Below are 13,163 nucleotides of genomic sequence, written 5' to 3' on the forward strand. Positions count from 1 at the left end.
TGGTTGTTAGCTGTTGCAAACTTCTGGGTGTCAGAACTTTTGTTCTTGAGGTCAGGTCATGGTCAGGTCATACTCAGGTTGTGGCTTCCTTGGTGGCTCAGGGGTAAAGAATCTTCCTGTAATGCAGGAGATGCAAAAGATGTGGGTTTGCTCCCTGGGTCAAGAAGATTCCCTGCAGGAAGACTTGGCAACCCATTCCAATATTCTTGCCTGGAGAATCCCATGGACAGAGGAGCCTGGTGGCTACAGTCCATGGGTTCACAAAGAGTCAGACATGATGAAAGTGACAGACATGATAAAAGTGACTGAGCACATTGTGTCTGACTCTTGGGAAGCCCATGGACTGTAGCTTGCCAGACTCCTCTGTCCGTGGAATTATCCTAGACAAGAATACTGTAGTCAGTTGCCATTTCAATCTCTATAGGACCTTCCCAACCCAAGGACTAAATCCACATCTCTTGCATCTGTATTGGTAGGTGAGTGTTTTTTACCAATGTACCACCTGGGAATGGTTCACGGAACTCAGTAAAACAGTTTACCTACCAAATTATCAGCTTATTACAATTTTATTACAACAGGATATACTTAGGGACAGCCAGATCAAAGTGATGCGCACGGTGAGGTATGAGCAAAATAGAACAGAGTTTGTATGGTTTCTCCAAGCTCTGTACCCTCCTACCACCTCCACATGTTCACCAACCTGAAAGCTCTCTAAATTCCATACTTTATGGATTTTTAAATGGCAGCTTCATTACACAGGCATAGTAAATTAGACAGCTCATCATTAGTGATTGACTAATGATTCTTTCCCTGGTGGTGGAGTGGTTAAAAAAAAAAAAAAATTGCCTGCAATGCAGGAGTCACAGGAAAAGTAGGTTCAGTCCTTGGGTTGGGAAAATCTCCTGGAGAAGGAAATGTCAACCAACTACAGCATTCCTGTCTGGGATAATCCTATGGACAGAGGAGTCTGGTGAGCTATGGTATCTGGAGTCACAAAAGAATTGGACATGACATAGCAACTAAACCACCACAGTGACTTCTTTTTGGGGGCTCCAAAATCACTGCAGATGGTGATTGCAGCCATGAAATTAAAAGACCTTTGCTCCTTGGAAGAAAAGTTAGTTATGACCAACCTAGACAGCAGATTAAAAAGCAGAGACATTACTTTGCCAACAAAGGTCCATCTAGTCAAAGATATGGTTTTTCCATTAGTCATGTATAGATGTCAGAGTTGGACTGTAAAGAAAGCTGAGTGCCGAAGAATTGATGCTTTTGAACTGTGGTGTTGGAGAAGACTCTTAAGAGTCCCTTGGACACCTAGGAGATCCAACCAGTCTGTCCTAAAGGAAATCAGTCCTGAGTATTAATTGGAAGGACTAATGCTGAGGCTGAAACTCCAACACTTTGGCAACCTGATGCAAAGCACTGACTCATTAGAAAAGACCCTAATGCTGGGAAAGACTGAAGGCAGGAGGAGAAGGGGACGACAGAGGATGAGATGGGTGGATGGCATCACTGACTCAATGGACATGGGTTTGAGTAAACTCTGGCAGTTGGTGATGGACGGGGAGGGTTGGCCTGCTGCAGTCCATGGGGTTGCAAAGAGTCAGACATGACTGAGTGACTGAACTGAACCTAACTGATGACTTCTGATAGCCTCTTTCATGGGCTAAGTTCATGGCTAAAAGGAGACATGTGGACTCTCAGGAAAAAGGTCAAGTAATGATATTCTTGCAAATCTCTTATCAAAGGAATGTTATCATCTGTTTCAACAAGAAAGAAGAGCAAGGTCTGAAGGCACAAACTTTCCCTTCCAAGGTCCCGGTACTGGCTAAGAGGAGGCAGAGCTCAGTTGGCAGCTTCCTCAGGGCCAGGTACCCACACCCTGCTCAGCTGTCATGGCTGAGGGAACCAAGTGCCAACCCTCAGGCTCCTCAGGTGGCCCAAATGGTGGGCAGGGAGGGAGCCAGGTTCCACAGGCTACAACTATCAGGTTGCAGAGGTGAGGGTAGGGGAGAGGTTCACATCTGCTTCAAGGCCTGGGGCTGTCCCATGTGTGGCCCTAGATCCCTGCACAGCCTGTTCCCTTGGCCTCCCAGGTTGCCTCTGGCCCCAAGGCCAGATGAGCTAAAGGGCCTTGGGAGAAGGTCAGAATCTTCCTCTCAACTCACTTTCAGCCTGATGACCACCACTTTGCCAACCTTTCGTTGAATGCCCTCACTAAAGGTTGTTCACTGAAGGTCGCTTGGGGGAGGAGCCCACAGCAGCACTGACCAATGGGTGAGCAGGAGCACTAATGGTCCCTGGTAACCTTTGCTTGGTAAGAAGGCGTGGAGTAAACATGAACAGCAATTGCCTTATGCTAAGGACTGTGATTGGCTAGGCTCTACTACAGTTAGACTTAAAATATTCCCTAATCTCTATACAAAATACTCTGTGTATGCCTGATTTTACATGACTCCACCAGATTAGCAGAAAAATCTGTAAGCAAAATAGGATTTGAAATGCTAAGGCCTTCTATCTACTTACGGGGCATAGAAAATACTTTAGTGTCACATGAGACAATATATGTGTTATTTGATGCTTAAGAGCGGGAAATAGTCTGAAGCACAAGAATGAATAATTTATAGCAAGAGGTGCAACTTTGATAGGCTTGTGTGTGTGTTCAGTCACTTAGTCATGTCTGACTCTTTGTAACCCCATAGACTGTAGCCCACCAGGCTTCTCTGTCCATGGGATTTTCCAAGCAAGAATATAGAGTGTGTTGCCATTTCCTCCTACAGGGGATCTTCCCAAGCCAGGGAGCAAACCATCTATCTCCTGTATCTCCTACAATAGCAGATGGATTCTTTACAACTGAGCCACCTGGGAAGACTTTGAAGTAAATGAAGAGGTCATTGGTGGATTTTGTAGTTAAAATAGGAGTCCTTAGATCTCCAAAACACCTTGTCACTGAGCTGAGGAGTTTGTGAGATTGCTGACCCTTGGTGATCCCATTTCAGTAAATTTCTCTGATCTCTGGCAGAAGGGTATTAGGGCATGTTCTTATTTGGTAATATTGCCAAATGAACAAACCTTATCTTTAGAAATTTTCCAGTTGACTTCTAATTATTTTTTTTCTCCCAACAATTGAAATAAATTTCCTGATATACTCTCATATATTCATGTTACAACCATTTTACTAAATATATTTTCAAATAGTAGAGTGAATGATTACCACATTCCAGGAATATTATGTTGCTTTCCAGAAATCTATATTAGTTTTAAAAAACCTGCACTACTTTATTATTGTATACCAACTCGAATCTACCTGAATACGTATTCCTTAAATCTGCCATGTGTTCATATTATATGCACCTTCCATCTGTGTAAGGATCCAGTTTAGTAAAAACAAAATGAATTAAAGTATTAAAAGTATGTGCAGGACACATGTTTTTAGGTCTTTTAATAATGTATTGACTCTGGTCATTCTTACAGGCACTCTTCAGAAGATGAGTTAATTTCTTAAATTTTCTAGCATAGTAAAGATTTAATATTAATCAGACCTATTAAAAAGTCAAAAAAAAAAAAAAGTCAAATAAAAAACCTCCATAGAAATACCCATTGAATTTGAGACTATAAACAATGGTTAAAAAATGGGCTACTTGTTTTTCAGTTTGATTAAGTCATAGAACTTTTATAATTACTTTTTTGATTAGAATTCTCCCACTTCTTCCTTCAGCATAGCAATGCCAAAGCAAAGAAAGTGGTCATTCCTTGGAAGGAAAATTTAATTATTAAATTTCACAAAACAGTATGCTTTGAAAGCCTTTTAAAACTATTTCCTGGAAATTCCTGTTTTAATAGAATGTACATTTATTTTTTGGCATCATCCTGGGATTATCACATTATGAAAATCCCTCTCAAAGCGGAAAACTGCCATACAATTATTAATTAAAGTTTATCAGTATGTTCCCTAGATTTAAAAAATACCAAAGAATATTTTGACTGAAATATCACTTGCTATTGTGAAAATTGATGGAATTGATGTATCTGGAAGTGAGGATGTCATATATATATTTGGGGGTAGAGATGAAGAAAAGTGGGCATTTTTGGTAACTTTAAAAGAAATAAAGAATTGTGTCTGTGAATGTACTATTTTAGGTGTCATTTTCTTGTGGTGCTGAACCTGCTTTTACACACAGTATCAAATTTGCTAACATGTATTGCAGGGCTTCTTTTGCTAGGAGAAATTAATTAAAATAAGTAAATGTTATTTCATAAAATAAACCAGATACAAAATCTTGCCTTGTATTTACAGATAAATTTTAATGGAATATTTCATGGTCTAACACAAATATCAGACCCAGACACTAATTCTTGTACAGCCTTTGGCTTACCCTGTATAACAAAATCTGTTATTTAAAGTAGATTATAAAATACCTTATGGTAAGTGAACTTCCAAAGACACAAAGAAAATCCTCCATAAATTTAAAAGCTTATCTCAAATTCTTATTGGCATAAGCTTAGAATGAATATGTTATTAATTGCATTATCTTAGGTAGTTGAAATATATAATACTGGTTAGAGTGTGAAAATTAAAAGGGTGTAAGTATTTTTGCTTCTGTTCCTAGTCAACATTAGTAAACACATGGAAGTGTTGTAAAATTATCTTTACAGAATTTTGGAATTTTGGCAATCTCAAGCAAATTTCCTTAAGTTGGCAACATTTTTTTTAACCCTTAGTCAGCATGTTACAAGGTTCACACATTCCAAAGAGTAACAATTATATGTTGTACAAATAATATAACATTTATTTTACTACTGCTTAACTTTTTAAAACTTCCATTTAGAAACTTACAAAGAAAATGGGCATCACTGAGGAGGTATAAAATGAATGGATAATGTATGCAGTTGAAAAAAGGTATGCAAAATAATGTGTGGGCATAAAGAAATATGTTTCGTGGTATATTTTATAATCTGTCAGTGAGAGAAAAGAAATTTCCACCTTTCTGTTAACAAGCCTAAGAAAATGAACTAAATGAATAGACAATTCAGTAATGTCCAACAGATAACTAAAATTCAAATTTTATTTTTCCATATGTATCAGACAATTTTTTTCTGACAAGACTTTACTGAAAGATGAGGTGCAAATGGGAACCCTGTAAGAATGTTTATAAGAGTAGTACATGACATATTTTAAGCGCCACTAAGTACACATTGAATACTTGTAAGTATATAGGCATATCAACATGCAAGTGTCATGTACCTAATATTACAATATGCATTTTGGTTTTTGAAAACGTTAATGACAACAGCAGATTCAATAATTGTGTTTCTCTATCTTCTGTGCAATATGTTTTGTTTCAGTGCTTCTTCTTTACAGCACAGAATTTATTTTTATGCTGTCATATATATACCCTTCCAAAAGCTATGAATTTCATGTCACATAAATAGAACATTTTATTTTTGAAGCTATGTTACTGGGAACACCCGCATTTCTGGGTACCATTTTCAGAGATAAGTCTTTAAATTCTTTTTAACATGGCAGACTTGTTCTGATGTTAGTTATGTTGAAATATTTATGATAAAAATGGAGCTTTGTTGAGGGAATATTTTTTGGTTGAATGAAAAGCTAAACAAACAATTCACAAATATTGATGTGAACAGAGTATGAAAAAAAAAAACATGTCAGTAATCCCGAACTCATAAACCCTTGGGTTACTACTTAACTCCATCACTGAATCTACAACAATTACAGCAGGTACAGTTAAATAAATTCATAAAGAGATTAGTTTTATACACTTGTAAGGAGAAAGAGTACTAGTTTTGAAAATTTTCTAACTTATTTTTCTTTCTATTTATGAGACTCATTCCATACATTAGAAACACAGAGAAAAGCAAAAAGGATAAAGAGATAACAATTCAGTTTACATTTCATAATTTTTTAACCAACTGGTGAACATTACTTTCAACCATCAAATATTTTATTGCATATAACTTTCACTATCAGCAAATATAAAGAGAAAGTGTCTACTAGTTTCATGTACAGGAAAAGTATCTGAAGAAAGAAAACATTTGAGGTTTGACAGTACTGTGTGTAAGAGAAGTGTAATGTGGCATTTCATACCGCACTTAAAAGTTCATGTAGGAATCACTGCTGTTTCGACCCTGGATGTGGGAAAAGTGCTTAAGTGCTGAGCCCTGGTAGGTTTTTCTTTTGCCCCTGCAATCTTCAAATATCTTTTAAGTTTCTTCTTTTGAAATATACAGTATATTCATAGGGGGAAATAGTGGTTTTGCTTCACATCGTTTTCACATTTGGGCCCATTCTCTCCAAAATAACCATACATTTCTTGTGAAATATATATATATATGTATATACATATATATATATATGGTGGTAGACAATACAGCAAATATTATCTATAACATAACCACATAACATAGAAAAATCTTACTTTAAGCGTCATACTTTGAGATAATTTTTGTATCATGTTTTTCCTAAAGAAAAATCTGCTTTTAAAATGACATTTTCTTTCAGAATAATTAAATTATATGATTTGAAGAATTCATATTATTTCTATGCAGACAAAATACAGTGAGTATTTGTGGCAAAACTTTGCATTCATTATTCTGGGATGATTTGTTAATAAGGAGGCCGTTTTAAATACTTAAATATTTATCTTACACAATAACACTTTTTGGGAAAATAAAATTACATATATGAATTTTACTTGAAAGCATAGTATTAATTTATAAGAAATTGTTTCATCCTAAATAGTAATGAAATGTCAAGTTGGATTGCAAAGTGTTGCCACTTAATTTTTTTAATCAGCACAATTATATCACATTGAAATAGTAAATAGGAATGAGAGGAACTATCCTTTTAAAGTTATTATAGTTTGCTTATAGGAAAAGTTAATGACGGAAAAGGGAAAACAAATGCAGACCCATACACCACTGAGTTACACTAAAAGTAAAGTTGGCTTTTGAGATGTCCCAGGGGGTGGGGAGTGGACTGTTAGGATAGTCCCAAAAGAGTGCTTCCTGGGATATCTTGTAAATAATTATTTCTTCTATTTATATCGAAGTATCATAGCCCATGTTAAAAGTGAGAGGTAGAAGGATTATTGTAAGTATGCATGGCAGATAATTTACCAGCTCTATCCAATAACTATTGCATTCAATATTAATAATCTCAATACATAAAAATGCTGATGAGTTTAGAACCCATTTTTACATGTTGTCCCCTTTAGCTCTCTTTATAATCTTGCTACCTTCAATCCATTGCCTTTGGAAGGGTATCAGTGAAGTGCAAAGGGCATGTTTGGATTGAAACAGAGAGAAAGAGAATAATGAATTGAAAAATAAAATACATAAGAAATTTCCATTAAGATATAGTGATTCTAACTATTAAAGGTAACCTATATTCTTTAAGTAGATTTGTACTTGTAATAAAAGTTCCACAACCCATTAAAACACACATACACTCAAAGAAAGCATAAGAACTCCAAATTCAATTAGCTCTAAATCAAAATTGAGAACTCAGGTTATTTCTCTCTCTCCAGTAACACTAAAAACTAGGCCAGATAATTGTATTTTGCAATGTTAATGATTAAGCAAGAAAAACTTAATGTGTTGTTATGTCAGTTGTCGTTTTAACTAATGAGGTGAAGTTTAGCAACCTCTTAGATCTTGTTGAAGAATTCTTTAAAATCCCTTTGCATTAAGTATCCAGCAATAGAATTGCAGATATTGCACTGAGTGTATTTCAATATTGCCAGTGTATATTTCAAAACAATTTCTATTATCTACACTAAGATTTCCTCTTTCCCAATATTCAAAATGCATATTATAATTACATGGGTTTCCAACATCCATACACAGCAAGTACAAGATACTTACATGTACGTACACTGTAGTTACCTATATTTGCATAGTTTTTAGTGTGTACTTTGTGCCACTTAATAAAAAGCATTACTCCGTAATTCTCATTAGGTGTTTTATTTATTTCTTCTGTAGTTGCCAGTTGTTTTCCTGTTTGCTTTGTTTTGTATATTCGTTACAGACCACCATTTGCAAAGGGGGATTACAGTGGGCATTTTTAGAGGGTGCTAAATAATTAGCAATGTGATGGGAATTTGCAGTAAAATATGAGGTTTTGCAGTTTCTCCACATTTAAAAAAAGTAACATTAAATTTCATATTTATAATTCAATTACCCTTATATCAAAAAAAAAGTATTTTAGATGTTCCCCTTGGTAACACTTTGCAATAAGTGGCACTAAATTACACGATAACTGCTATGTTACATGGAAGAACCATCACCATCAAACAGCTGCTGTACATGGGCCTATATGGAGTCTCAATGCCATTACAATTATGAGTACATAATTACAAGTGAGCCTGTCCTTTTAATTGAGATATTTATATTTTTACAAAAAAATAAAAATAAATGAGGTGTTAGCTTCTTTGCCATATTTAGGAAAGTTAGTTTTCTTTCTCTATTTGTTTCTTTATTTGTGGGGTTTCAATGCAAGATTAAGCATCTTGAATCAACATGAGATCATCCAGTTTCTAGATTAAACTTCAATATCAGGTTCCTTAAACTGCTTCTTGGATTCTCTGGTAAAAGAAAACAAGTTGAAATCTCTTTCTCTCTTTCATACACACACACACACACACACACACACACACACACACACACACTACTCTGTTCATGCTCTCTATCTTTGCTATTGCACTCACAAACTTTCTTTTTCTCCCTAATTTTGATAATTGTTTTATCTAGGACATTCAAATATGCAAACCCAAAAAAAAAAAAAAAAGAATGCTGTTTACACTTTTTTGATGGAGGACAATTTACACTGTAAACAGTACACTGGCAGAGAATAGCTACTTTTGGTAAAGAATAATGTTCCATATTCTACTGGGGTGTGTGTCTGTGCGCACTCTTTTCATTACATTCTGTGGCTATGGTGCTCACTAAGCAATGACTGAATTTGGCTCTCTGGGCATAAAATGTGCACATTTCAGTCATGGTAATTGAAATGGTTCATTTATATATTTATTTCTTTTTTTCTGATTTTTATAGAAATGAACAGAATTTTTACAATTTCTTTCATTGGTGGAAATCAAATAATTTTTTAAGATAGGAAAATATAACTCCATTGCTGTTTACTTTCAATAACTGAAATGACATCTAATTCATATCTATTTTAACTGTCAAAATATTTGATTAGAGCTCACAATCATAATACACCAGTTAGTTTCTTTTAAAGGCTTCCAATGAGTTTTTATATCACTGTCAAGGGTTAAAAGAGTCAAAAGTTGAATTGTAACCAATTTTGTATTTCTAATTTTATAGTGCTATAAATAATGATTGAGTTATTTAGGCAACAGTTTAGCAGTTGGAGCCAAGTAGAATACAGATGAAATGAAGAGGAATGTAAATACAGCATCGATGGAGAGTAGCAATTTTGTAAATGCATCCTGAAATTAGGCTTTAAATAGTAATTGATGATGCAGTTTATACAACTTACTTCTGTAATAAGAACCTTTCCATTTTGTACTAACAGAATGAATTTTGCTTTGGGAGTCTTTCTAAAGATTATGCATTGAAAGATATGAACAGTTTATAAACCTATTCTAGTTTCAATGTGTCTAGTAGCACCTACCTGGTTCTCTCAAACTACCATACTATATTAACATATTATTGCATTTTTTCCACAGATGGTATGAACTGTAAAAACAAGCATGCAATCACATCAATGCAGACTTATTTCCTTAAAATTGTCATACTGTATATGATTTATTATGTTAACACTCAACCACATCATATTATTTATTTTCTGTATATTCTGAAAAAGTGCTGCTTAACTGACATCGTCCTTTTTCTTTTGTAAGAAATCAACAAGATAAATGCTTCAACAATCAAAAAAAATTAAGAGTCTAACGTCCTTAAAAGATTTATACTTTTCTGATAAATAATCTAAGATACAGCACCCTTGTCTTTCATTTGATATTAATACATGATGTCATACTCAACCATTCTCATTTCCCAAAAATAAATTCCAAGATATTATTCTTAAAACCATAGGCCATCATGCTTTCAGACATCACAAGTATAGTTACCATATTGTCATATTCTTTTTCTTCCTAAAGGTGCAATTCTTGTCAATGGGAAAATAATTTTTATCTAACTGGATTTTTAATCTTTAGCATAGAGTATCAATAAATCTAATGACAGCTAATCTAGTAGTATTGTATTTTACTAGGAGAAATGATATGACTTCAGATTGACTCTGTGTCATATTTAAGAATACAGCATTTCTTAATGGTTAAATACATTGAAATTTCAGAAATAATCCAGAGAAAGAGACTTTCACCTTGAAAGTTAAAATTATGGCAGAAATTCTCTATCACTCACTGTTTCATATGTTTATACCTCACAAAATGCATAGACAGGAATTTAATATAAAGAATTAGTTCATTTATACAGAAAACATATCTCAAACACTTCTTTTTTGGCAAACCAACATAGGTAAGCAGCTCTGGAACTGCCAAATTAAAATTTGTAAATTTTTAGCAAACTAAGAGTTTATTTTTAGATTATTATTCAACTGTGGTTGTAATTTAAAACCTGAGGCTGTGCACTGGTTGTTAGCTTAAAATTACCTTTCCTTATAACATTGTGCTTCCATTGTATAACAAAAATTAACAAGAACTAGAAAAATTTGTTGTTGAACAGTGCTAGGACATACAGACAAAAATACTAATACATGTTATCTACTTATAATATTGGTTTAAGTAATATCTAAAGGGATATAATGGACATTAGAAAATGCTTACTCATGACTGATTACCTACAGCCAAAAAAGTTAAATATGTATCAAATAATGTTTAATTGGATTTATTATATGCACTATATACAGATACTAAAATGTTTCAAAATTGTGCCCTATGGATATTTCAGTTTTGTTTAGGCAGGTGAGTCTTTATGGAGCAAATAAATTACAGAATCAAATTGGAGAAATGAATGAAGTCTTTGTGATTCCCAAAATGGTAAAATATTTGTAACAATTTATTGGTAGATGAAGCTAAAATAAGCTAATGATAGGATCTATATAATTATATAAGACAGCATGTCATGACTGTAATCCATATTCATGGCTCCTGTATCAAATACTATATTTTTAAATAGCAAATTGATACAGCTTTATCAATATAATCTCAAATATTCCAGAATCTATTCTTCAATAGTTTATTTCAGTTAGTGTTTTTTAGGGCTTATGCTTCCAAAACATGTCTTTGAAGATAGACATGTAGAAAACATCATAAACCTCTAACATCTGAATTGAACTTAAGCATGTTTGGTCTTTATCTAATCCTGTTCCTTGTGAAAGCTGTCCAGTGGCAGATTTACAAGGACTTTGATTTAAAGGGAGCCAAAAATGAGGGGGTGGGAGAAGCGCTGCATACTCTTTTTTTGTCAATGTACAAAAACAATTCAATATCATGATCCAAGGAGATGATTAACATTGTTAAGGCTGTATATTCAAGCACTGTATGTTAAAAGAGCAATGGTGTGGAATTTACGCGGTAATAAATGTCCTGCATTATGGATGGTACGGTAATTAAAGAATGATGCTTTTGACAGCTGATTGTTGGCATACACTGGCTACGGATAGCAGTACGATATGGAAGTTAATAAAGGTAGCAGAAGATGGTAGAAATGAATTCTGAAAGATGATAGCCAGTTTTCTCCAGCAGCCAGCCTGGTACATAAAATTCAGAATCTTGGCCTGCATTTTAAATGAAATATTCTTTTTTCTCTTCAGCATTGACTTGGCTGCCCTCAGCATTGATAATGGCTGTGTCAGCATCTGGTGCATCTTCAGCTCCTTTAGCTTCATTTGTTAAGTATGTTCCTGTGGGTGTTGGAAGAAAACCATGTTAGTTTTGTCAGAGTGGTAAAATAACCAGTGTTAAAGTCATATTCATTTAGGAAGAAACTTACGCCAGATTTCTTATATGTTGAAACATATTCTGAGGTATAAGAAACCATACAATTCACCCTTCTAAAGTTGTACACTGTCTTTTGGTTTTCAGGTGTATGTTGCAGATGAAGCTGTGTGCAGGTTAACTAGAAGCAACTGCCAAACTGGCATGGGTAATGAGTACTTTAATTTATTTAATGATGGCTACAGACCATGTGATCCACTCAGCTGTAGCAATCAGGGCCCTTTGTTCAGATGTGGATAATGATCACATCAAATGTGTCAACATTCATTTTGGTAACTCTATTTAAAAGTAGATTATATCAATAGTTTTCTACCTAACCCATTGCAAAAAAATCACATATTTTCCTCATTAATATGGCCACATATGTGTCCATAAACTTACAAACAGAAGCATTACCAAATGATTAATATTAGAGTTGAATTTCAGTCCTAGAGATATACTACAAACTCGCTTCCATATTTCTTTTTTTTTCCTGACCAATGATTCACTCTGTGACTTCTGGCTATGGGCTAAGTATTATTTTGCTAAGCCAATCCAACTTTAACATTGAATAGAATTCTCTGAAATAATTTAGTATTCAGATCTCTCAATTTCAACCCTCATCACACATACACACACAAACACACACTCACACATAGAATAATATTTCATGATGAAGTTAGTCTTTAGAATATTTTTTGTGAAATTTAAGAATGCCTTATTATATATAACCTACCTTTATGTCTTGCCAGATATCGTCCAAGCAAAAATATAGAACACAGAGTGACAAATACAACTACAGCCACAATTCCTCCTATAAGAGCATGATCAGGGCCAGTCTGGCCAGCCAGAGCATTGGGATCTTGAAAAAAGAGAAAAAAAAAATATTGTTTTAGTGTGATTTTAGACATAGACTACATATCTGCATTAGAATGAGTTGTTTTGGAAAGTAGCACATTAAAATAAAGTTTGTTGTTTTGTTTTTTTTTGTTTGTTTGTTTTTTTAATGTGTATTACACCAGTCATCTAGTCAACAGATACTGGGGAAATAAAATTTGACACATAAATTACCATTGCCACTGAGTTTACATTTTAAGGGAGAGACAGTAAACAAATACACATATATGACTTTGTATAGTTATATGCCTTTTCTTTCTCCTCTTCTCCACCTGAAAGTAT

At 34.3% G+C, this 13,163-nt stretch overlaps 1 protein-coding gene across 1 annotated transcript in view; it reads right to left on the reverse strand.

Annotated features, from left to right (window-relative positions):
• Positions 1-4,283: 4,283 nt before the first annotated feature.
• CADM2 (cell adhesion molecule 2) overlaps positions 4,284-13,163 on the reverse strand; it is a 294,605-nt gene continuing 285,725 nt past the window's right edge. Inside the window, exons 9-10 of the mRNA XM_040265860.1 lie at positions 12,721-12,846; positions 4,284-11,911 (exon numbers count right to left, since the gene is read on the reverse strand). Coding sequence (XP_040121794.1) covers positions 11,793-11,911; positions 12,721-12,846 — 245 coding nt within the window. The 3' untranslated portion in view covers positions 4,284-11,792. The remainder of the gene's footprint in view (positions 11,912-12,720; positions 12,847-13,163) is intronic.

The sequence above is a fragment of the Oryx dammah genome, unplaced genomic scaffold (assembly GCF_014754425.2).
Source record: "Oryx dammah isolate SB20612 unplaced genomic scaffold, SCBI_Odam_1.1 HiC_scaffold_2, whole genome shotgun sequence".
Lineage (NCBI taxonomy): Eukaryota > Metazoa > Chordata > Mammalia > Artiodactyla > Bovidae > Oryx > Oryx dammah.